Here is a 24,955-nt window from a genome sequence, read left to right as displayed (position 1 = left end):
GGGTTAAAAGCATCAGACCATCTGGGAAAACACGACCGAGGAAGATAAACAAGCATGAGTGCCATTAGACAGATGCAGGAGTACATGTTAGAGATGAGACATCACGTTAATATGCTCAATAAAATCAGGTGTTTATATCCATTCAGTCCTGGGACTTTCTCTCATTTTAATGGTTTTTCAACTTTAATCCAGCCATCTTCAGAGGGAAACAGATCAGATGATGCTTAATAGCTTCTTGATGGTCCAGACAGATTAGAGGAGAATATAGTGGGGTTGATACTGAGGTAATCTGAGGACGAGACATAAAACTTTGAACTCCCAAAGCTCCATGTCTCCATCTTTGATTTCAAAGACAAACAAAGCAAATGCAACAGAAAAACATCAAGGACTGCATGATTGGAGATGCGTGCTCTGAGGTCAGCTCAGTGAACCGGGAACTCGTGTGACTTTTGGGGATTTTAATGATTGAATCTGCACCAGTAAACCTGATATTGAACGTATTTTTTATCCATTTTAATCTAATTAAGATACTTTTTTTAACACTTGCTTGAATGCTAACTGTCATATTGCTTTCCCTTTGTGAGGGTCTGTCAGCCAGTGGCAGGCTGTTCTATAATCACGCCATGCTGCTTAAATAGAGCATAAAGGAGAGAGAGCCTGTGATGCAGCCCCCTGTGTTATTGTTATTTTAATATTTAGCAGTAAAACTCAGTAATCAGCAGGAAAACAACTTCAGGTTCATAGTGATGCTGTAGATTATGATTCTATTAGTTGAGCCATTTTCTGAGTTAAATATAGGTCTAAAATAATTTGCTAGTCTGCACAGTCAGTCTAGGAAGGAAGAACCGATTCGATTTTGGGAGTGATCCGGATCACTGTCTGGGAATTTTTTTAAAGGATTCTTTACTATTGGGAGTTAGGGCTAGTGGCGGAGGTCTGCGCTCTCCAAGTGCTTTTCTAGTTACCTCTTAGACTGTGGCTCTTGCAAATGTATTTTTCAACAACTTGGTTCTTTGGTTGAGCAGGGTTGAGTAACACTGGTCTAGAATGTTCACACCAGTACAGGTGTAAGGTCACCAGTGCAAATGTATGCAAAATCTCAGACTTCATAAAATCAAAATTGGACCGTTTTTATGAATAAAGAAAAGAGCTATTGAGGCCAAACAATTTTTGGTACCAGGCCTTAAAATTGCAGTTTTAAAATAGGTGTTAATGAGACTTCCAGGTCTTTTGCAGACAGTCTGCAAAACCTTAAGGAGCTGTGGGTTTTTGGCAGTTCTGCATGCTAAATTCAGACCAGTCAGTGAGACATGTTGCCTGACACCAAAGCCCATTTAGGCCCACCATCAAAGCTCTAAGTTAACCTGTCAGTTTTAAGATAAAACATGGAGTAAATCTGCATGTGATATTTCCGCACAGATTAAGTTGTTTGCCTGTGTCATTCCCTCTTTTGTTGTTTCTGTCATTTTGCAGGGAAATTAGTTTTCCTCCAACCCAGGCACAGTCATTTGACCTTTTCTTGACATTTCAACCTCTGTTCTCCAAATGCAGCATATAAAGAAACATCCTCCTCTCATTTTTTCCAATGCCTGCCCCTTATAGTCTTCTGCAAAGGAGGGTGCAGTCTCCATGACTGAATAAAAGCATCAAAAGTGGGTTATCTGCATGAGGAGATGAGCTTCTTTTTGGGACTACTGTCAAGTCAAATAACTCTCTCTGGTCATGCAGGGAAATAAAGTACGGTGTAAGTGACAGCCAGAAAAAAAACTCCACATGGTTTCCCTCTCAGAGCAGAGAAGCAAGGGCAGCTTTTAAAATGTTTTAATTCCCTGGAGTCAAACACAACCTCAGCCTCAACCTTAATCTTCTGCATTTCTAATCCTCCTCCCGCTCTAGTTTGCCTTCTTCCTCCTACACCAGAATTAAAACATGTACAACCAGTCTGTTTCTATTGTTTGTTCAGGTTTTCACACCCTAACATTTCCCTGCACCTCTAAAACGCACATGACCTTTAAAAAGATGCAGGCAGAGGAACCTCTGTCTTTATGATGGATTTTAATGGTGAAGTTAACTTGCTCCTGATGCACGCTGAAGAAGAAGAAGTAAATGTCAAGAGGAAGCAGAATCAACCAGACAGCAGGTGAGCTTAAAGGTAGAAAGGCCTAGAACAATCACATCCTCATCTCAGTTCCCCAATGGCGCTACTAACTGTGATACTCAACCACTGCAGGTGCCAAGGTTCCTGGAAAATAAATATTTCAGTAAAGCCTGGTTATTGAAACAACCTCAGTTTTTTGGTCTTTGTGAAAAATAGGAGAAATATGCCAAAATAATTGGATTAAAAGGGCAAAAATAAAGTATGTTTTAATCTTATGAGCCCATGAGTTCTTAAATAATTTTGTATTTTTGCCAGAAATGTCCCTGGATTATGTCAGCTGAGTCTGTGCTGAACAGTCCAGTGCCACATCCAACTGATCCATCTCCAAGTTTTACCAGTTTAACCAGTCTATCCATCAGCACCGGCTGCCGTTTTTATATCAAAACACTCCTAGCAGACTATTGTTTCAGTGTATGTCAAAAAAGGTCAAGGAGTCTTTATCCAAAAACAAGCTGGGCACAGACAAGCATGTGGCAGGTCAGCTCCAAGGCCATTCACACATCCTGCAACAGATAACAAGATATTGCTATGTTCATAATTTTACACATTTTATTTCTGGGTTTGTTAGGCCTCTCTGGATGGTTAGGATATGGCAGTGGTTCCAACCTAGGCTCTGGGAAACCCTGGGGGAGGGGGGTCTGAAATTTTGGGGCTACACGGCGGCGCAGGGGTTAGAACTTCTGTCTCACAGCAAGAAGGTCCCTGGGCCTTTCTGTGTGGAGTTTTACACGTTCTCCTGTGCATGCGTGGGTTCTCTCTGGGTACCCTGGCTTCCTCCCACCACCAAAGACATGCTCGCTGGGTTAACTGATCACTCTAAAACTGGCAGTAGGTGTGAGTGGTTGTCTGTCTCTATATGTCAGCCCTGCAATTGACTGGCAACCAGTCCAAGGATACGTGGTAAAGAAAATGGATGGATGGATATATATATTTCATATATAAGGGTCACTTTAAAAAGACCTCTAACTTTTGAGATTATAAAGCAATTAATTTAAAAGAAAAAAACTAAGAAAGCCAGAGTTAAAGAAGTCTGAAATTGAGGTGCAGATGGATACAGCGCTTCCCCTACATGTCTCTCCCCAGCTTTCTCGTCCCTGTTTCTGGTTCTGTCCACGGTTCTCCTCTATCAATAGAGGCATAAAAAAGCCCAGAAATAAATCTAAAAAACCCCTCTGAAATTCATAAAAGATGTAAAGTATTGTTAATATTTATGGTATTATGATAACAGAAGCGTCTTAATGTCATTGTGGACATGTGCCAGTTTCAAACGAAATAAGGTTGGACACACTGGGCTATGGAGTTAAACCATGTGGATGGCTATGGGATGTTCGGAGACTGTACATTTCTGCAATTGGTCTTTATATGCTATAAACATTGGCTTATTTCGGCGAAAAATATTAATGTATATTGGATTTAAATTTGGGTTTATATCAGCTGTAAATATTGGTCTATATTGGATTAAAAAATTGGCTTATTTCACCTTTAAAATTGGTCTATATTGGCAGTAAATATTGGTCTATATTGGCTGTAAAAACTGGTCTATATTGGATTAAAAAATTGGTCTATATTGGCTGTAAAAACTGGTCTATATTGGCTGTAAATATTGGTCTATATTGGCTGTAAATATTGGTCTATATTGGCTGTAAATATTGGTCTATATTGGCTGTAAATATTGGTCTATATTGGCTTTAAATATTGGTCTATATTGGCTGTAAATATTGGTCTATATTGGCTGTAAATATTGGTCTACATTGGCTGTAAATATTGGTCTATATTGGCTGTAAATATTGGTCTATATTGGCTGTAATATTGGTCTATATTGGCTGTAAAAAGTGGTCTATATTGGCTGTAAATATTGGTCTACATTGGCTGTAAATATTGGTCTATATTGGCCGTAAATATTGGTCTATATTGGCTGTAAATATTGGTCTATATTGGCTGTAAATATTGGTCTATATTGGTTGTAAATATTGGTCTACATTGGCTGTAAACATTGGTCTATATTGGCTGTAAAAACTGGTCTATATTGGCTGTAAAAAGTGGTCTATATTGGCTGTAAATATTGGTCTATATTGGCTGTAAATATTGGTCTATATTGGCTGTAAATATTGGTCTATATTGGCTGTAAATATTGGTCTATATTGGCCGTAAATATTGGTCTATATTGGCCGTAAATATTGGTCTATATTGGCTGTAAAAACTGGTCTATATTGGCTGTAAAAAGTGGTCTATATTGGCTGTAAATATTGGTCTATATTGGCTGTAAAAACTGGTCTATATTGGCTGTAAAAACTGGTCTATATTGGCTGTAAATATTGGTCTATATTGGCTGTAAATATTGGTCTATATTGGCTGTAAATATTGGTCAACATTGGCTGTAAATATTGGTCTATATTGGCTGTAAATATTGGTCTATATTGGCTGTAAATATTGGTCTATATTGGCTGTAAATATTGGTCTATATTGGCTGTAAAAACTGGTCTATATTGGCTGTAAAAAGTGGTCTATATTGGCTGTAAATATTGGTCTATATTGGCTGTAAATATTGGTCTATATTGGCTGTAAATATTGGTCAACATTGGCTGTAAATATTGGTCTATATTGGCTGTAAATATTGGTCTATATTGGCTGTAAATATTGGTCAACATTGGCTGTAAATATTGGTCTATATTGGCTGTAAATATTGGTCTATATTGGCTGTAAAAAGTGGTCTATATTGGCTGTAAATATTGGTCTATATTGGCTGTAAATATTGGTCTATATTGGCTGTAAATATTGGTCTATATTGGCTGTAAATATTGGTCTATATTGGCTGTAAATATTGGTCTATATTGGTTGTAAATATTGGTCTACATTGGCTGTAAATATTGGTCTATATTGGCTGTAAAAACTGGTCTATATTGGCTGTAAAAAGTGGTCTATATTGGCTGTAAATATTGGTCTATATTGGCTGTAAATATTGGTCTATATTGGCTGTAAATATTGGTCTATATTGGCTGTAAATATTGGTCTATATTGGCTGTAAATATTGGTCTATATTGGCTGTAAATATTGGTCTATATTGGCTGTAAAAACTGGTCTATATTGGCTGTAAGAAGTGGTCTATATTGGCTGTAAATATTGGTCTATATTGGCTGTAAATATTGGTCTATATTGGCTGTTAATATTGGTCAACATTGGCTGTAAATATTGGTCTATATTGGCTGTAAATATTGGTCTATATTGGCTGTAAAAAGTGGTCTATATTGGCTGTAAATATTGGTCTATATTGGCTGTAAATATTGGTCTATATTGGCTGTAAATATTGGTCTATATTGGCTGTAAATATTGGTCTATATTGGCTGTAAATATTGGTCTATATTGGTTGTAAATATTAGTCTACATTGGCTGTAAATATTGGTCTATATTGGCTGTAAAAACTGGTCTATATTGGCTGTAAATATTGGTCTACATTGGCTGTAAATTTTGGTCTATATTGGCTGTAAAAAGTGGTCTATATTGGCTGTAAATATTGGTCTATATTGGCTGTAAATATTGACTTATTTCAGCTTTAAATATTTTTGTTGGTGGCTGTAAATATTGGCCTCTATTGATCCATGTAATCTCAATGTAACAATGCAGCTAAAAGCTAAATCCAGAAGCTAAAGTGCAGAGATTCAACAACAAGCAAAATGATGATTGAATCTTCCACTTCAGGGGAAAGTTCTATTAATGCATTTAAGTTTACTCCATTTCCATGCAATCCTCGGCCTTTAAAATAGCAGCTGTGACCATGAGAGCTGTTTTCATGGGTTAAAAAAGGCCAGAGAGCATGGAAGGGGAAGTCCAACTGCAGTGTCACTTCACAGAAACTCTTTCATCACTGCATGTGTTTCAGCACTGTGGACAATAACCACACATTTACAGTGTGAATTTATTTCCTCCTGAAAACCAGCAGACCACAGATCGTCTCGTCTTTAAATGTTATCAGAAGACAGAGAAGGAGGAGAGCGACATAATGAAGGCTTTCATGGTCTCAGTCGATCCCTGCACTTCCTGGCCGAGCTCTTACAGCTGTGAGGGCTCTTATCGAGAGGTGCAGGTGGCTGCTTCCCCCTTTATTTACACCCCAATCACACTTGGTGTTAAGGCTACACTGAAAAGGGAACCAAGATCAAGGTCTGATAAGTGCAGTTCCCATTCCTCACCATGTGAGAGCTGTTTATTTCTGCATTTTACACATTAGAACTGCACTTGAAGCCTTGCAGTCTGTGAATGTTTTCTAGTCAACAAGCAACACATTAAAAATCATAGAAGGGTTCTGACTTACTGGAGAGGCAGTGACAGTTACTTTCTCACAAATTCATGCTGGAACAGCTCAGCAGAAGGGTAAAAACACCTTTTCCGTCATATTCATGGAGAAATGAGGTGCAATTCTGATGCAACTGCAGAGTTTCTGAGATAATTGCACACACTAGCAGCAATTGCTTTCAGCTTTCAGAACAGCTAAACTCTGACTGTAGCTACCACCTCTAAAACTGACTAAAATGATGCTGATTGGTGCAACCGTGTTCAGTGTGGCATCAACGGTGTTAAGTGGAGCTCTTCAAGGTGGATTTGCCTGATGACAGACCAGCACATACATCTGCTCTGCAAGCTTATATTGGCAGTTCACACAGCAACAAAAGTACTCAAGCATTTTTAAAACTTTGTTTGCAGGCACCAACAAGGATGTGGTGTAAACAAATAGCCAAAACATATCCAAAGGCTGCTCTTTCAGATGCAATTATATAAAAAAGGCCCAAGTTCAAAAAAGTTTAACTGAATTTAAAGTCACTATATATTTCACTGGGGCAGCACAGCAATGCAGGGGTTAGCGCTGTTGCCTCAGAACAAGAAGGTTCCTGGTTCTCTTCCTGGTCAGGGCCTTTCTGTGCAGAGCTTGCATGTTCTCCCCGTGTATCTGTGGGGTCAATATTCACAGCCAATATAGACCAATACTTAAAGTGGAAATAAGCCATTATTTACTGCCTATATAGACTAATACTAAAAGCAAATATAGATCAATATTTAAAGCCAAAATAAGCCAATATGTATAGTCAATATAGGCTAATACTTAAAGCAGAAATAAGCCATTATTTACAGCCAATATAGACCAATATTTAAAGCCAATATAGACCAATATTTAAAGCCAAAATAAGCCAATATCTACAGCTAATATAGAGCAATATAAAAGCTAAAATAAGACAATATTTATAGTCAATATTGGCCAATATTTAAAGCTGAAATGAGCCAATATTTACAGCTAATATAGATCTATATTTAAAGCCAAAATAAGACAATATTTACAGCTCTTTCAGATGCAATCATATTAAAAAGGCCCAAGTTCAAAAAGGTTTAACTGAATTAAAGTCACTAAATATTTCACTGGGGCTGCACAGCGGTGCAGGGCTTAGCTTACAGCAAGAGGGTTCTGGTTCTCTTCCCGATCAGGGCCTTTCTGTGTGGAGTTTGCATGTTCTCCCTGTGTATGTGTGGTTTCTATGGTTTCCTTAAATGCTTGTTAGGTTAATTGGTGACTCTTAATTGGCCGTAGGTGTGAGTGTGAGCATGCCTTTATATCACCTTTACCAGAGCACCTAACCCTTTCTTCAGGCTCTCTCACTTGAGCCAAGTCTACTGATGTTTTTACCTTAGATGCCCTGAGAGTGCCCAAAGAAAGACATCACCACATTTTGATTTTATACAGCGTTAAGCCATATAGTCACACCAAATCAAGGAGTCAAGGTGAATTATGTGTCTGTTTGTTCACAATATGGAAGTTACTTGCTTAGTCTACCACTGCAAAGCCGGTGGTTTGGCCAGGTTCCATGTCCGTCATCAAGCAGATCCACTTTGTTAAGTTTGAAAATGAAACATTTGTTCCAGGTCAGAGAGTGACTGGATCAATCAGGTCTCTTGAGGTCAGGATTAGGGGTAGGGTTAGGGGTAAGGTTAGTAGGGTGGATTCAGGGTTAAGGTTTAGGAGAATACAAACTGAAAACAGACTTGGAGTGCACCGTTCACTGACCTGTCTGGCCAGCCTGCGGGCCTCCCAGTAAGGTTTGGACTCATCCACAGCCTTGCCGATCTTCTTCACCAGTTCGTCCAGCTTCACCGTGGCCTCCACCAGAACCGAGCGAAACTTCTGCCTGGCATCCTGACAAATAAAAAGACAGATAAGCTTTAGTTAAAAAATCCAACACAAACAATAGAATATTTTGCATAAAAGAAAGTATATCAATATCGCTTGATGGATGTTTGAGGACTCAAATATTCATTAAATCATGGTTAAGACTGGATTAACCTGAGCACACCTTTTAGCCAATCTTTTAAACCTTTTTTTCCTGCTGGATCTCTTAACAGGGCGTTATAGCTTTTGACCCTTGACTTTTATCTTACAAGCTGCTTGCAAAGTTAACAGTCAAGGAAATGAAACTTGAACTGTTGCTGCCTCTGCAGTGGGTCACAACTTTGAAGAAATCCAGCATCAAAAGTCAAAAGCTTTTAAACTAAATCACAAAAAGAAGGTCTAAATATTGGATGAGATGTTGACTTAACTTGGGAATAATAATAACCACCACATGGCTGATAAAAATGTCACAGTAGCAACAATAAACTCTGAAAAACAAACCAATCCGTTGACAGCTGCCTGCTGAAAATTGCCCCGTTTAATTCAGTTTTCTTCCAAGAAACTGTTTGTTTCATGTCAGACTTTCTTTGTTTATTGGTTCCAGTCGAGGGGAATTTCTCTGACATAAGCATTCAAAGCTAATATTTCTTCTTCTCAGTACTGAAAAGAAAAACAAGTCAAAAACTGAATAGATATTTACATGGAAATTCTCCCTTAAATTTAGTTCATGTCAGTTATGTAAGTGTGGAAGGATGTTTGGACCACGCTGAGAGAATCTGTCTGTAAACAAACACACCCTACAGCTAAAGGAAAAGACAAGGGACTGAGTTTAAAAGAAACTAAGACCAGTTTCACTGAGGACTTTCTTCACCCAAGAGGCTGAAGATGAACATAAAGATCAGTCACTCTGTTTCAACAGGTGGCATTTCATACAACCATAGGTTGATCAAACTGGCAATAATATATTCATTATATCAATACTTACAAATTCATTATAGCCGATATTGATCACTGTAGTTCAAAACTAAAAAAATCTTCTTCAAAACACTTTAAGTTTAGAGAATGAGGAAGAATGAAAAAGAACTAAGCCAATGGAGGTCTGTTGGTCCGACCTAAACTCAGACGATTATTTCTGCCAACACAGGCCAATATGTGTATTTAGAGCCCCCATAGGTACAGTGCCTAACAAATTTGTTAGACCACCCGTCATATTTGTCTCAAAGACCATCCAGCATCATGACGTGCTTTAATGCAGACTCTTTCATTTTCAGTGAGCTCTCCACGTTTTACCATTTTGAACAGGAATGAGGGATTTCAAACTGAATTCACCCAAATTTGAGCCGGCTCACTGGGCTTCTCTGAGAAGTCAGAAATTAATCAAGCATAACATTCAACCAGTAAAACTAATTTTTCTGTTCAGGAATGCAAGTAAATAACTTTACTGATTTTCAGTTTTTTGTTTTTTTGTTTTTTTGTAAATCAGTACATTTAAAATTTCATGGATAACAATAATAATTCTATTTTAGCATTAAAAATATCATTTGGTTTGACGAGCTTCTACATATTGGTGTATTAACCATTGCAGAAGCATAAAAAATGATTTTGGTAATTACCAATGCTGTTAATTTAGGGCAACTGTGGCATAAACCTTACTTGGTTATGGTTAGGGTGGTCTAATAAATTTGTTAGGCCTTCTATTTACAACCAATTTAGGCAAATACTCAAAGCTGATACAGGCCTATATCTACTGCCAATATAGGTGGATATTTACAGCCTAATAAGCCAGTATTTACAGCCATTATAGGCCAATATTTTCAGTCAATATAGACCAATATTTTCAGTCAAAAATTGCAGATATTAAAAGCCAAAATAGGCCAATATTAACTGCAGATACATGTTTATGTTTACAGCCAATAGAGGCCAATATTTACAGCCAAAATAGGCTAATATTTACAGCCATTATAGTGCAATATTTACTTTAATTATAGGCTGATATTTTTGCCAATTAGGCAGATATTTACAGCTGAAAGAGACTGAGATCTAAAGCTGATAAAGGCAGAAATTTTCAGCTGACATCGGCTGATATTTACAGCCAAAATAGACTAATATTTATAGCAGATATATTTATAGTCAATATAGGCAAATATCTAGAGCCATTATGGGATAATATTTACAGCCAATATAGTCAAATATCTACTGCCAATATAGGCTGACATTTTCAGCCAATATAGGACCATATTTATAGCTGACATAGTACTTATACATCCAACATAGGAAGATAGCTACAATTGATATAGGCTTATATTTACAGCCAAAACAGACCGTTATTAAGATCCATCATGGGATGATATTTCCAGCCAATATAGGCAGATATTTCCAGCTGATATAGAACAAAATTTAAAGTTGAGTTGTGTGTAAATGACAAAGGTTGATCCATCCACAACATTGCATCAGAAAAAGTTGTGTGCATCTAAAACCATGTTCTGAATTGACTTGGTAAAACAAAAATTATAACACTGTCTACAGGACTATCCATAAGTAAAGAACACACTCAGCAAACAGTCAAAAATCAAGCACTATACTTATTTCAGACGTGATCAAAGGTGTAGCTGGTTAGCAGTGAGAAGTCTGTTTGCAGATTGTGGCTAACATTAGCGTGCTAGCATCCTCTTTGCAGCTAAATATCATGAATCAATACTTTGGATGTATGAGAGTATAACCAAACACAGCCTAGACATTTTCAAGATCAAAATATCACTAAACCATGATGCAACTGAGCTATTGTTCAAAAAATGCCACAATTTTCCATCCCTAAATCAGCCATCTTTATGCTGTTATGTCACTGACTGCTCTGTGCCAGAATGGAAGGACTGAAGGGCTTCGTCAGGCTGAATTAAATTTCAAACAATGTGTCACGGTTCAACTCTTCAGATGGTCTAAATAAAGGGAACTCATGACACTTGGTGCCAAAGTCCCAAATAAACTAGTTTATCCCACTGAGGTCTGCTGCCAAAGCCAGATTATTCACTATATTTTATAAGCAAAAATATCAACAACAACAACAACAACATGCTGCAACCAGAGGACCCTCAAACAAGAGAACACTGCTGCTAGATTTCACCACCAGCTAGTCAAATGCCTTTCAGACAAAATAATGGTTAATATACTAATGAGAACTATGTTCTATAGCATGTTGTCTTCTTTATTCTGCATTAAACACTTGATTTTGCTGATCTGACCTGAAATCTTGAGGTTTTAAGGGTGCAGAGATCTGAAGTGTCACATCAACGCAGGCTTATACATTTTTTAAATCTAGCTTTGATCGTATCTGGCGTTCACAGCTTACGAGACATCAGTGAGTCCTCTTTGTCCCTCTCCAGTTTGACTTTCAGCCCATGGCTCTTCAGTCAGACTGATGTTTCCATTTAATCGCCATGACTTCTTCAAACAGAATCTCTGTTTCATCCCTTTATCTTCTCCTGACCTTCAAATCTCAACGTCTGACCTCAATTTCAACATCCAATGATGCATTAAAACTGTACCAACAGAGATATGTGTTCTGTCAATACAATGATGCAGTGTCAAGGCTTTTTTATATTATTTAAAGACTGCATCAGCCTACTTATATTTTGCTAGATTTCCACCCTGTTACATTGTCTCGGCCCATTGTCAAATGTTTGGCCCAAATGGGAACGTCAGTAATGACAAATGCATCCAGGATGACCCGCCTCCCTGATTCAATCAGACCATCATGTCAAAAATGTGTTGTCCTTTCCATCTGATTTAAAACCCAGATCTGTTGTCAACAACATGCATCCTGATACTTAGACCAATACTACAATCCAAAATAAGACAATACTACAGTCAATTTACTGTATACCAATATTTACATCCAATAAAATTCATTTTTTACAGCCAGTACACCAATATTATCATCTAAAATAAGCCAGTATTTACATCCAAATAAGCCACTTAATACAGCCAATATAAACCAATATTATCATCTAAAATAAGCCAGTATTTACAGACAATATAAGCCACTTAATATAGCCAATATAAACCAATATTATCATCTAAAATAAGCCAGTATTTACAGACAATATAAGCCACTTAATACAGCCAATATAAACCAATATTTGCAACCAATCTAAGCCAATATTACAGCCCATATTTACATTCAAACTAAGTAAATATTTACAGCAAATGTAAACCAATATTCAAATCTAAAACAAGCCAATATTTAGTGCCAATATAAGCCTATATTTACAGTCAGTATAAGCCAATAATTACATCCAATATTTAGTGCCAATATGAGCAAACAAAGGCTAATATTTACAACTTATACTGTAAATATCCAGCAAAAAAAGGGTGAATATTTACAGCTCATATAGAATATGTTCAGTCAATACAGGATCATATTTAAACGCAACAAAGGCCAATGTTTTGGCTGCTATTCGGAGCCAAAATGGGTGAATTTTTACAGCTGATAAAGGCCAATATTGACGGTCGATATATGCCAATATTGCAGCCAATAAAGGCTAAGTATTTAATTACAACAATGGCCAATATTACAGCCAAAATTGGCTAATATTTACAGCAAATTTTGGGTGGTATTTACAGCCAAAATATGTTAGTATTTAAAGCAAATAAAGGCATGTGTTTTCAGTCTGTGTAGGCTAGTTTTTACAGCCAATATAGGCTAGTATTTACAGCCAAATAGGCCAATATTTACGGCAAACTTAGGCTTATATTTATGAAAAAAATAAGCCTATATTTACATCCAAAATAAGCCAATGTTTACAGCCAATTTCAACCATTTTTTCCAGCAAAAATAGGTCAATATTTACAGCAGATGTGGGATGATATTTTCAGCCAATACAGGATGATATTTATATACAACAAAGGCCAATGTTTACAGCTAATATAGGTTGATGTTTAAATCCAACAATGGGCTAATCTTTACAGCTAATATTTGCTAGTATTTAGAGCAAATGTAGGCTGATATTTGCTGCCAAAATGGATGAATATAAACAGTTGATATATGCCAATATTACAGTCTATACAGGACATTTCAATCCAACAAAGGCTTATATTTACAGCAAATTTTGGGTGGTATTTACAGCCAAAATTTGCTGGTATTTACAGCAAATACAGGCAAGTGTTTACAACTAAATAGGCTAATAGTACAGCAAAGTTAGGCTTATATTTACAGTCAAAATAGATAAATATCTATGGCCAATACATGCAACCAAAATAGGAAGGTATTTACAGCCATCAGAGGCCAATACTTACAGCAAATATAGGCCAGTTTTTACAGCCAATATTTACAGTCAAAACAGGTTAATATCTATAACCAATCTAGGCTAGTCTACAGTCAAAATTGGCCAGTGCTTACATCCAATATAGGCTTATTTTCGTAGCCAATAATGGCAGATATTTACAGTCAATATAGGCTAGTATTTATAGCCAACCTAGTTTAATATTTATAGTCAAAATAGGCCAGTATGTATAGCCAATACTTACAGTTGGTATAGGCAGATATCTATAGCCAATACAGACAGGTATTTACAGTCAATGTAGAACAATATTTATTGCAGATACGTTATTATTTATAACTGATATATCAACCCTAATAATCAGCACAGATTTTTCACATCTGCGTAAACCAATAGTCAACTTTTCTAGGCTAAACCCACCTGATGTCATAAATATTGTGCATCCCAACATCATTAACCACACACTGAGGTTGCATTTGGAGCTTGTTGAGCAAAATATCTTTGACTGCTGTTGGAGAAATGGTTCTAAAAGTGACAACAACATTTATGTGTTTATTAGTATGCAAGTCCCTGTACCAGGAAGAGTGGGCAATCTTTAATCCAAACTGAATGGTACTCATGAAAAACACAACAGGAGTAAGGACTGAGACACTCAAAGACCACAGCTTATTGCCTACATCGGCTTTTTTTTCAACAGTGGAGGTTGTGATGCTCTGTGCAGGACTGGGACTTTATACAGTGGAATCAGAAGAATCAGGGTAAACAAGGACTGTGGGGTTTAAAGTGCCGATTTCAATTTAGAGGACAAGAGTGTATGAAACCTTTGAAACTTGGAGACTTTCTTTATCAAAGATGCCAGGGTTGCAGCACAGTTTGTCAATTTTTGATTTGAACAGTGTCAAGGTCAGCAATTTCACCTCAGCATCATGGTCTAACACAAACATCTCCAAAAACATGATTACGTAAGGAAGGCTGCGCCGCTCCACAGCAGACTATTGTGATAAATGCAGCTTATAAAACTGATTTAAACAGAGGCATGAATGCAGATCTTGTCCTCTACCCCTCTCTGTCCTCTCCTCTCTCTCTCTGATGTGGTGATGCTGATGCAGACTGCACTGCAGAGTCTCCGTCCTCTCTACCCAATGACGCACTTCACCTTGTCAACTTGTCAGCACCCTGAGGCCTTATGTTTGGTGTTTATCCACTAAATTTAATTCAATTGACATCACAGATACGGGAGAGCATTAGCTTCTTCACATCACTGAAGCCCCCATGACTATCAGCTCATTATTACTCCAGTCACACTCCCCAATTCCTCTCATCAGCTCCATGAACGCTTTCATTTAAACCCAAAATTACAGACAGCTCAAACTCAAGTGGAAAATGGGACATTTGGAAAGAATTTAAGGGGGGAGATTACATTTGGAAAGATTTTGTGGTGGGAGATTAATCCTGGCGGGGAATCAGTAAAAGGATTAAACACTTTGCATGTTTCTGTGGGCAGAGTTGGATGTGCAGAGTGAGCTCAGACACTCGGCTTTAACAGGAATCTATCAGGTCAAATAATAAGAATCCATCCATCATGGATGTCTGTGAGATAAAGACTGAAATCTGTGCACAGAAGAGGCTCTGACTGCAGCAAATACTTCACAATCAATTAGAGCTATCATTATTTTCATGATGTTCATCCTTAAAATACCCCAAGAGCAAGATAACGTCTTCAACATGCTTATCTCTAAAACGTCCCCTGGTCAGACCAGAGCTGCATGACACGATTATTCCATTGTTGATTAATTCAATTGTGTTCCAGATTAATTTCTTTATCCACCAATTAGTTCAAGTCCTTAGCAAAATGTCCCAAAGCACATGGCTAATTCATATCTTTAAGGTGACATTACACTCATGGAGCTGCTTCCTAGTGGATGAGAAGTTGATGGTCTCGGTTGCCACCATCATTTTTCAGCTGGATGCATGAATTGATAAGGAGACAAGCCTGGGTTTTACTTCTAAAGAGAAAAAAAAAACTAAGAGAGGAGCATAAATCAAGCCGTAGCGTAAAACTGATTTCTCCTAATCCCAACTGTTTTTATCATTGAAGGAGATAATTATCTCTCCTGACTCCTAAAGCTCCACCAGGCTCCATCTTCAAAAGTCCAAGAAAACATCAAACGGGTGACATTTCGTGACGGTTTAAAATTCTGTCCCTCTTTAAACAGCGGACAGTCATCGTCCTGAACAGTAGCCGTCTTTGTCCAACTTGAAAACAACTTGACTTGATTTTACGGACCACGTAGCCACAAAGAAAGGGCAGACAAGTTGAGGATGGACAATTGGTCAGTGTTGAATCAAACCGGCCCGTCGATGAGGAAGAATGAGTTCAAATGACCCCAGCGATCACCAAATGTTATCACAGAGCTGCTGTTGAGTCTGCATCTGAAATGGGACACGAATCTTCATGCCAAATCCTAGAAACTTCTTTAAGGGGGAATACTTACACAAAGCAACAAACCTTTGGCAGAGACTGTAATGACACTATATTCAAATACATGTAATTTAATATGGATTTGGCCCCTTTTGCAGCTATAACAGCATCCACTCTTCTTGGAAGGCTTTCCACAAAATTATCGAGTGTTTCTGAAGGAATTTGTACCCGTTTATCTGTGGAGCATTTATGAGGTCAGGCACTGATGTTCACAATCTTCATTCCAGTTCATCCCAAAGGAGCTTAATGTGGTTGAGGTCAAGAATCTGTGCAGTCAAGTTCTTCCAAACCAAACTCATCAAACCATGTCTTTATAGTACTTTGTGCACAGGGGTACAGTCATGTTGGAATAAAAAAAAAAGGCCTTCCCCAATCTGCTGCCACAAAGTTGGAAGCATACCATTGTCCAAATTGTCTTGGTCTGCTGATGCTTTAAGATTGGCCTTTACTGGAGATAAGGGGCCTAGTCCAAACCCTGAAAAACACCCCCATACCATTATTCCTCCTCCACCAAACTTCACAGCTGGAGCAATAACCATCTGACTGTCAAACAGAGAGGCATGATTCATCACTCCACAGAACATGTTTCCACTGCTCCACAGTCCAGTGTTGGTGTTCTTTACCTCCACTCCATCCAATGCTTGAACTGGACTTGGTGATGTGAGGCATGCATGCAGCAGCTCTGGCATCAAAATAGCAGCTCTGGGAGGATATTCTGATGTCTTGCAAAGAAATTCAAGCAGAAACTCTCCAGAAACTCACAAGTTCAATGGATGCAAGAAATGTGAAGATGATATCAAAGAAGGGCTCCTATGTTAACATGGAACTTGGCCTGTTAAGATGTTTTTGATTGAAATAGCTTTGATTTCAGTAAATATGACCTTCTAAAGCTGCAAATACAACAAATGACCATTTTCAGTTCTTTACAACCAATAAAATGTTTTAAAACTCTGTTGTGCATAATAATGTGGAACAGTGCATTTTGAGTTTTTTATGTTTGAAAAAAATAGTTATCAACGGGAGGTTGGTTCAATGAAATTTGAATTATGCTCAAATGCAGTGTTACTCAACCCTGCTCAGCCAAAGAGCCAAACTGTTGAAAAGAGCCACAATGTAAGGTGGCAAAAGTGGGTTAAAGTGGCATTAAGCATTAGTTAAAGGTGGCAAAAATGGTCAAAAACTGGGAGAGAAGTGGCAAAAAACGGTAAATCCCGTGTGAAATGGCAAAATCTGGGAGGAAAGTGGCAAAAACTGAGAGAAAAGCATCAAAAATGAGTGATAAGTGACAAAATATTAGTAAAGGGTGGCAAAAATGGCCAAAAAGCAGCAAAAGGTGGGAATCAATTGGCAAAAATCAGCAAAGGGGGCAAAAAAGAGGGAAAAGTAGCATTTAATGGCAAAAGGCAAAAAAATGGCAATGAAGGCAAAAAATAGCAATAAGCAGGATAAAAGTTGCAAAAAGAATGACAAAAGTGGGCTTAAAGCAGTAAAAATTGATTAAAAGTATCACAAAATTGAAAAAGGGCAAAAACTTGCAAATAAGGGGAATGGAAATATACAGACAAAAAATAAGGGTGACAATTAAAGGGAAACAAACTGATTAATGTGACTTGCAATGAATAATTTCTGAGTTCAAAGTTTCCCTTTTAAAAATTTTCTGGGGGAATAATGTTTCAAATCTAGACATTAAAGAGCCACAAATCATCACAAAAGAGCCACATGTGGCTCTAGAGCTAAAGGGTAAGTATCACTGCTCTAATAGTTGATGACTTAAAAATTATACTGACTCATTCGCATTGACTATTTAAGAAAATCAGAGAAAAATATAATTTGCATAATAATTTGGAGCACGGTGTACACCTATCTTTTTAAAATATGTAGTTTTTCCACAATTTCTAATACCATCCTCACTAAAATAACAGATTATACCTTTTAAAACCATGTTGCATTGAAAAATATTGACATTTTTGACAACTTAAGCATCTTTATCCTGACTCTAGGCTTATGCTGGTAAATATGCATCATGTTTCTTTATTTTTCAGGACTTTAAATGCTAAATTAGGTAGACTTATTTCCTCTAAAGTCCTTGCTGATGGAGCCAGATCACAGAGAAACATTAAATGACTCTACTACTTGCTGCTAATTATTCTATATGAATCCATTTTTCATTTCCTGGCTGTATAAAAAATCTATTATTTACCACAAAGCTGTATTTAAACACAAACCCATGAACTCCAACACTCTCAGCAGCCTGATTCATACCCTGAAAAGACTCTGGACTTTCTCCTCTATAAAGTTTCACACACTACAGCTGACCTACATAAATGTAAGCCAACAGACTTCACTGGTTTTAATTGGATTCAAAGATCAGTTATGCAAGTGAGATTGATTTATGGCCACTAACTCTGCTGTGAATTACATCAGCTTCAATCACACTGAGAATGCATGATTTTATGGCAAAGAAGAAGTGCGAACTTTGGCTGCTTCTTCACATAAAATTGCTCTGAGTGCAGCTGCTTTAAATGCCAAAATAGGTTTATTGATCCACAATCTTTAAATGACTCCTACAAAACTAGATGTGGACTAATTCCCTGTAAGTTTGAACCTGCTGACATGGAGTGAAATGAGAACAGTTTGGCCTGCAGACGGAGCAAAGGTCCAGCTGTAATTCAGAAAGAATCTGCTGCTTTTGCCCAAAGTGCTTCCTTATAGACATGACTTTGAAATGACAGCTTGATTTTACAGCCTGTCAGTCAACACTGAGGGACAACAGGCTGCAAGGTCAGTGGTTACAAGCGTGTACGTGCACACAGATAACACTCAGCTCCGTGTGGAAGTCACCGACCTCCAGCTCCGTCTCGCATCTGTTGATGTCGTCGGTGGACTGGTTGAGTTTCTCCAGCTCTCCCTGGAAGACAGATAAGGAGGAGGAATGTCAGACAGTATCTGAGCATGTAGGAGAGGATTTAGAAACATCTGGAATGAGTTAGGAGTTACAGAACATAAAGAAACATAGATCTGTGTTTTTACATTAACTGTACTGAACACTTAGTATCGAGCATCACACACACCCATGCAGAAACATGATCTCCTCAATATTACCGACCACTTTAGTCTGAAGAGACTATTCCTTAGAAATGTGAGGACTCAGCTTCATGAAAACACACTGTATGTGTGTTTGACGCTGAGGTCATGAGTCGATGAGCAGAAAATTCATTAGGAACTACTTTGATATTTTCAAGTGGAAAAACTCACGTTCACAGCTTCCTGCTAAATGTTTGCTGTGCTCTCGCTCAGCATGACAGGAAGCTGAATAATTCACGGTTTGGATGGTTTAGAGAAGTTAACTTTGGCCTTATTTGTGACACACATGTTGGAATACATCCTGACATTCTGTAGATGAACTAGTGAAACAGCTAATCCTCACATCCTCATTCATTCTCAGTGGCTTCTTGTGATTAATGCATGTCTATGGCATGATTTCAATATTCTTACCCATTATTTTAAAAATAAAAAATACCATTACTTAAAATAAGACCATAATCATCAGCTGACAGTTCTACTGAAATGAAAGTAGTGATTAAAAATCCGTTAAATGTAGGCACAACTTCTCACAAATGTGCACGGCTGTGTGCAGCATCATGTGCTTTAACCATCTCAGCATGGGACGGTGGGGGTCCCTCATCTCTGGCACCGTCATTTAGGGCAGGGTTCTCAACCTTTTCAGCCCGCAACCCCAAAAATAAAGGCGCCAGTGACTGGGGACCCCCACTGTACCTGAAGGTGGCCACAGCCATGCACTTTCAAGAATAGTCATGTGGAGACAGGGCTGCCCATTGGGGGGGAAATGGGAGAGCTTTCTGGAGTCCAGCCAAACTGGGGGCCAGCAAAATCATGGCCCACTGTGAAGTTAAGCTTTGGTCATTTATATTTAACCAGAATAATAACCACTCTTATCAAAGAAGCAAATTTTAATTCATTTGTGTAGTAAGTAGCCCTATTAAAGTGTATCTTTTTGTTAAAAACAGAATTAAAATATGTCCAAAATAGCTAAAATGGGTTAATAATGGCAAAAAATTGTGGGAAAGGTGGTGAAAATAGATTTTAAAAGCAGCAAAAATGGGTTAGAAATGCCAAAAATTACACAAAAGTGGCAAAAAAAAAGGCAAAAATGGCTAAAAGTGGCAAAAAGGGGCATAATTAGTGGTAAAAGGGGATTCAAAAGTGGATGAAATGGGGTTAAAGTGGCAAAAATAGGTGGACATTTGGTGAAATCTGGTGAAAATTGATATAAATTGGCAAAAAGGGTTGAAATGGTCAGAAACTGGCAAAAATGGGCAGATGAAACTATGAAATGTGGCTTAAAAAGTGGTTAAAGGGGTTAATAGTGGCAATAATGTGTCAACATAACCAACAATAGGCAGAGAGATGCAAGATTTGTTTTTGAAGTGGCAAAAATAGTTGGAAAAAAAAGTGGTGGAAAGGGTTTAAAATGGACAAAAAATGAGTTTTAGGTTGCAAAAATGTGTTAAAATTGGCAAAATTGGTGTAAAATTTCAACAGTGTAATCTAAAATGTTCTTAGTTTTTTTTTTAAGCATCTGGAGAGCCCCTCTCAGTGTCTCGCAACCCCCACTGGGGTCCCGACCCCAACGTTGAGAACCCCTGATTTAGGGGGTCGCAGGCTAAGAAATAGGGAAACACAGCTCTGTGCAGTCTCTGTTATCGTTTTAGGCTGTGAAAGGATGCAGAAAAGCCACACAGACTTTTAAACTGCCCTGAAAGGTTTGCTGTACATATCACAGACACGGTCGATTTTAAGGTCACTAAAAACACAGAAGTCCTCTCAGATATTGACCAACTGTCAGAGGTCTCCCAGGTCGTTATGGTCCTAGACAAATAAGGCTGCAAACTAAAGGCAATTCACTTCCTGCTCTGATAAAACCTGCTTTTTATTCAGAAAGAAACAAGGAACTTGCAGACTGAAATTAACATTTGCTTAACCATGTAAATAAAGAACGGTCTCGTGACATCAGCAGCTAAAGAGAGCATTAAAAAAGTGAAATGTTTGGTATCACAAGGTGCAGATGAGGTGAAATGAGGAGTCATTTTTCATCACTGTGAGAGCAGAAAGGCGCTAAGGAGGGAAGCATCTGACTGCCCCGCTAACAGAGAACCTAAAAGGACAAAACTGTCCTTTTCAACGGCATTCTGAAATTCTAATGGGATTATTTAGGACCAAAATCACTCATATTTTAAATTTTAGATCTCAAGATTATGACTCAAATTTAAGATTTTGACTTTTCATTTCATATTGTGACCTTTCAACTCATAATTTAGGCTTTATATTTCATTTTTGTTTTAGATTCACAAATTTAAATTTAAGTCATATTTTGACCTTTTCAACTCCTTACTGTGGCTTTTTAATCCCATGTTTTGACTTTTAAACTCATGATTTCCAATTTTTTCTCATAGTTTGACATTTTAAATGAATAATTTCTACTTTTATATCATATTTTGACCTTTCAGACTCCCAATTTTAAATTTAAGTCATATTTTTAACTTTTTTAATCATTATTTTGAGGTCTAGCTCATATTTTGACCTTTTCAACTCCTTACTTTGGCTTTTCAATCCCATGTTTTGACTTTTAAACTCATGATTTCAATTTTTTTCTTATTTTTTGACATTTTTGATAAATAATTTTTACTTTTTATATCATATTTTGACCTTTTAGACTCCCAATTTTAAATTTAAGTCATATTTTAAACTTGTAAAGTCATCTTTTTGAGTTCTAACTCATGTTTTGACATTTTCAACTCCTATTTTTGTCTTTTCAATGGGTTTTTATAATTCTAATGGGATTATTTAGGACCAAAATCCTATAAAATAATACTAGAAGCCCTGATAACTTGAGAATTGAAATGCCCGCTGAATTGAAATGATTTTCTTTTTGTAGAACAAGCCCAGAGAGGCGGGTTATTGATGATTGGTGTTTTCACAATAAAATCGAGAAATATAACAGAAGAAATACTCAATCAGTTAACAAGATCCTCAGACAAAGTGATGAAATGCACAATAAAATCTCACATATTTACTTTATAACATATTAAATCTTTGTCATTTCTTCTGTTGTTCACCATTTTTCTTTATTGCAAGTCTATATTTTTCACATTATACTTCCTTTTTCTATTTATAATTGCTCTTTAATTTAGAAAAACATGTAAATTGATGTTCAGTGGCTCAGCATAGTCGCAGATTTCCCTGAATTGTTAAATAAAATAAGAGCATTTACATGCTAACTCCTATTAATGCTTGTTTCTTTGTTAAAAACAAATTATAAGGAGCTTTGGAGTCATAATCCAGCTTATTGTCTGCCTTTATAAACCTTGGATCGACTGGATTTGTCACAGATCAAAACCAGATTAACAAATAATCTTGATGTTAAACCGTAAACTGGATTAATTCTGGATTTAAGTGGCACACAAACTGGCTGTTAAATTCGGTTTCTTGTTCTTAAATGTGTAGAACTGAGGGGAAAGCGGAGCCAGCATCATGGTCTGACTTTGTTCTCTGAGCTGCCTCAGGGACAGACGAGCCGGCTGGACCACAATGAACTCGGATCAATAAACCAATAATCGATCCTGTGAGGACGTAAAGGTGACTCACCTGGATCCTGGGGTCCACCTCCTCGTCCTCGTACTCGGTCTCGTCGTCTGACCTGCTCTCCCTCTCTGATTGATCCATGTCGGAGGTGTGAAGGTGTCACGGATGTCACCCCGAACAAAGACGCACGTTAACGGGCTGAGAAAAACCGCAGACTCATCTGTCCCCACCGGGAGCCACGCGGTAGATTCCCCCTCCTCGGTAATGTCCCCAGGTCGGATTAAACTGGTTTAAATGGTGGTTTTCAGAGGATGGACATCCTGGTTTATCTCCAGCAGAGCTGAGCAGCAGCAGCGGTGATGTCTGTCTTTGCTCAGCTCTCCCTCCACACTGAACTCAGAGCTGAGATGACCGAGCTCTGCCTCGGTCCGGGAACGCCTCCTCTGAGAGGCTGCAGACTGTATGAGGGACGATTAGTGCCTCACAGCGGTGAAACTCCACAGCAAGGGCCCTTTAGGACAGGTTTAAAGCAGTGTTACTCAACCCTGCTCAACCAAACAGCCAAATGAAAAATACATTCTCAAGAGCCACAATCGAAGTGGTGAAAACTGCTTTAAGTGGCAATAAAACGAAGTTTAAAGTGGAAAAATGGTCAAAAAGTAGCAAAAAAGTGGGAAAGGAGTCAGAAGGTAGCAAACGTGGGTGAGAAGTTACAAAAAATGAGTTACAGGTGGCAAAAATGGTCCAAAAGTGGTAAAAACAAGGCAAAAAATGAGCAGAAATTGACTTCAGTGGGGAAATGCAGTCAAGACTAGCAAAAAAGAGGCAAAAAAATGGGAAACAAGTGGCATTTAGTGCCAAAAGGATTCTTAAATGGGCAAAATATGGTAAAAAGGGCAAAAATGGGATAAAACTGGCTAAAAGAAGTGGCAAAAATGGGCAAAAAATAGGAAACTTGTAGTATTAAATGGTAAAAGGCAGCTTAAATGGGTGAAAAGTGGCAAAAAAGGTGAAAAACAGCAAAAATGGGAAAAAAATTGCAAAAAGAAAAAGCAAAATGGGGGAAAAAGGAAACAAGTGGTATTTAATGGCAAAGGATTCTTAAATGGGTGAAAAGTGCCAAAAAAATAGTGAAAAGGGGCAAAAATTGAATTAAAAAAAAGGAAACAAGTGATATTTTATGACAAAAGCTAGCTTGAATGGGTGAAATTGGCAAAAAATGTTAAAAGGGGCAAAAATGTTTCCCTTTTTTCAGGTTTTCTGGGTGAATATCTAAAATGAAGACAGTAAAGAGCCACAACTAATCACACGTCACTATGAGTATCACTGGTTTAAAGGCAAGGGACTCATGGGCTATGGCTTTTTTAGATTTTATGTTTTTTCAATTTTTTGTCAAAAGCTAACAAAGCTTTATTGGCTTACAAAGTAACATTAACTACGTAGCTAGTGTAGTTATTATAGCTAAAGCTAACAAAGAAATTTTTAGCAAAAGCTAACAAAGCTTCATTGGCTTACATAGTAATGTTAACTTCATCACCACTGCAGCTATTTCAGCTAAAGCTAACAAAGCTATGATGGCTTACATAGTAGCGTTAACTTCGTACCTAGTGTAGCTATTTCAGCTAAAGCTAACAAAGCTATGATGGCTTACATAGTAGCGTTAACTTCGTACCTAGTGTAGCTATTTCAGCTAAAGCTAACAAAGCTGTATTTGCTTACAAAGTAACATTAACTGTGTAGCTAGTGTAGCTATTTTAGCTAAAGCTATCAAAGTAGTATTGGCTTACATAATAACGTTAACTGCATAGCTAACGTAGCAAACAGGCGTCGGTGTTGAAGCAGTGATGCATAATTAAGCATGATAACGTTTTTAGTTAACTTGACTGACGTGTGGTTGCATTGCAGCTGTTTGTTAGAAGGCTTTGGCCCGTCTATGTTTTAACATTCTGTACCCTTATACTACTAAAATGCATGTAAACATTACAAATCAGAATTGTCTGTTTTTATAAATCTGAAAACCAACAGCATGGTTGATTTCTAAATTAAATTTGTGATTTTCTTCTTTACAGTTTTAAAAAGTCATCTCACATTTACTTTGATAGACGGCAGTATCATTCCCACCACTCTTTCTCTGTACACTCCCTGTTCTTTGTGTTGAATCCAGGTCATGTAATCATGTTTGTGTGTGTCTACATGTTCTATAACACTCTCTGTGATTGTCCAGGAAAGATAAAATGCTCCAGGGTTACAATTCATGGAAGTAATCGTAACTTTCTCTGCCTCGT

General features: G+C 37.6%; 1 protein-coding gene across 1 annotated transcript in view; it reads right to left on the bottom strand.

Annotated features, from left to right (window-relative positions):
* The window catches only part of sh3bp5b (SH3-domain binding protein 5b (BTK-associated)), a 60,561-nt gene extending 37,477 nt beyond the window's left edge, over positions 1-23,084 (bottom strand). The window contains exons 1-3 of the mRNA XM_041794238.1: positions 22,734-23,084; positions 18,913-18,975; positions 8,208-8,336 (exon numbers count right to left, since the gene is read on the bottom strand). Of these exons, the coding sequence (XP_041650172.1) occupies positions 8,208-8,336; positions 18,913-18,975; positions 22,734-22,811 (270 nt within the window). The 5' untranslated portion in view covers positions 22,812-23,084. The remainder of the gene's footprint in view (positions 1-8,207; positions 8,337-18,912; positions 18,976-22,733) is intronic.
* Between the last annotated feature and the right edge of the window lie 1,871 nt (positions 23,085-24,955).

This window comes from Cheilinus undulatus, linkage group 8, assembly GCF_018320785.1.
Source record: "Cheilinus undulatus linkage group 8, ASM1832078v1, whole genome shotgun sequence".
Lineage (NCBI taxonomy): Eukaryota > Metazoa > Chordata > Actinopteri > Labriformes > Labridae > Cheilinus > Cheilinus undulatus.
This window is presented reverse-complemented; position numbering and strand designations above follow the sequence as displayed.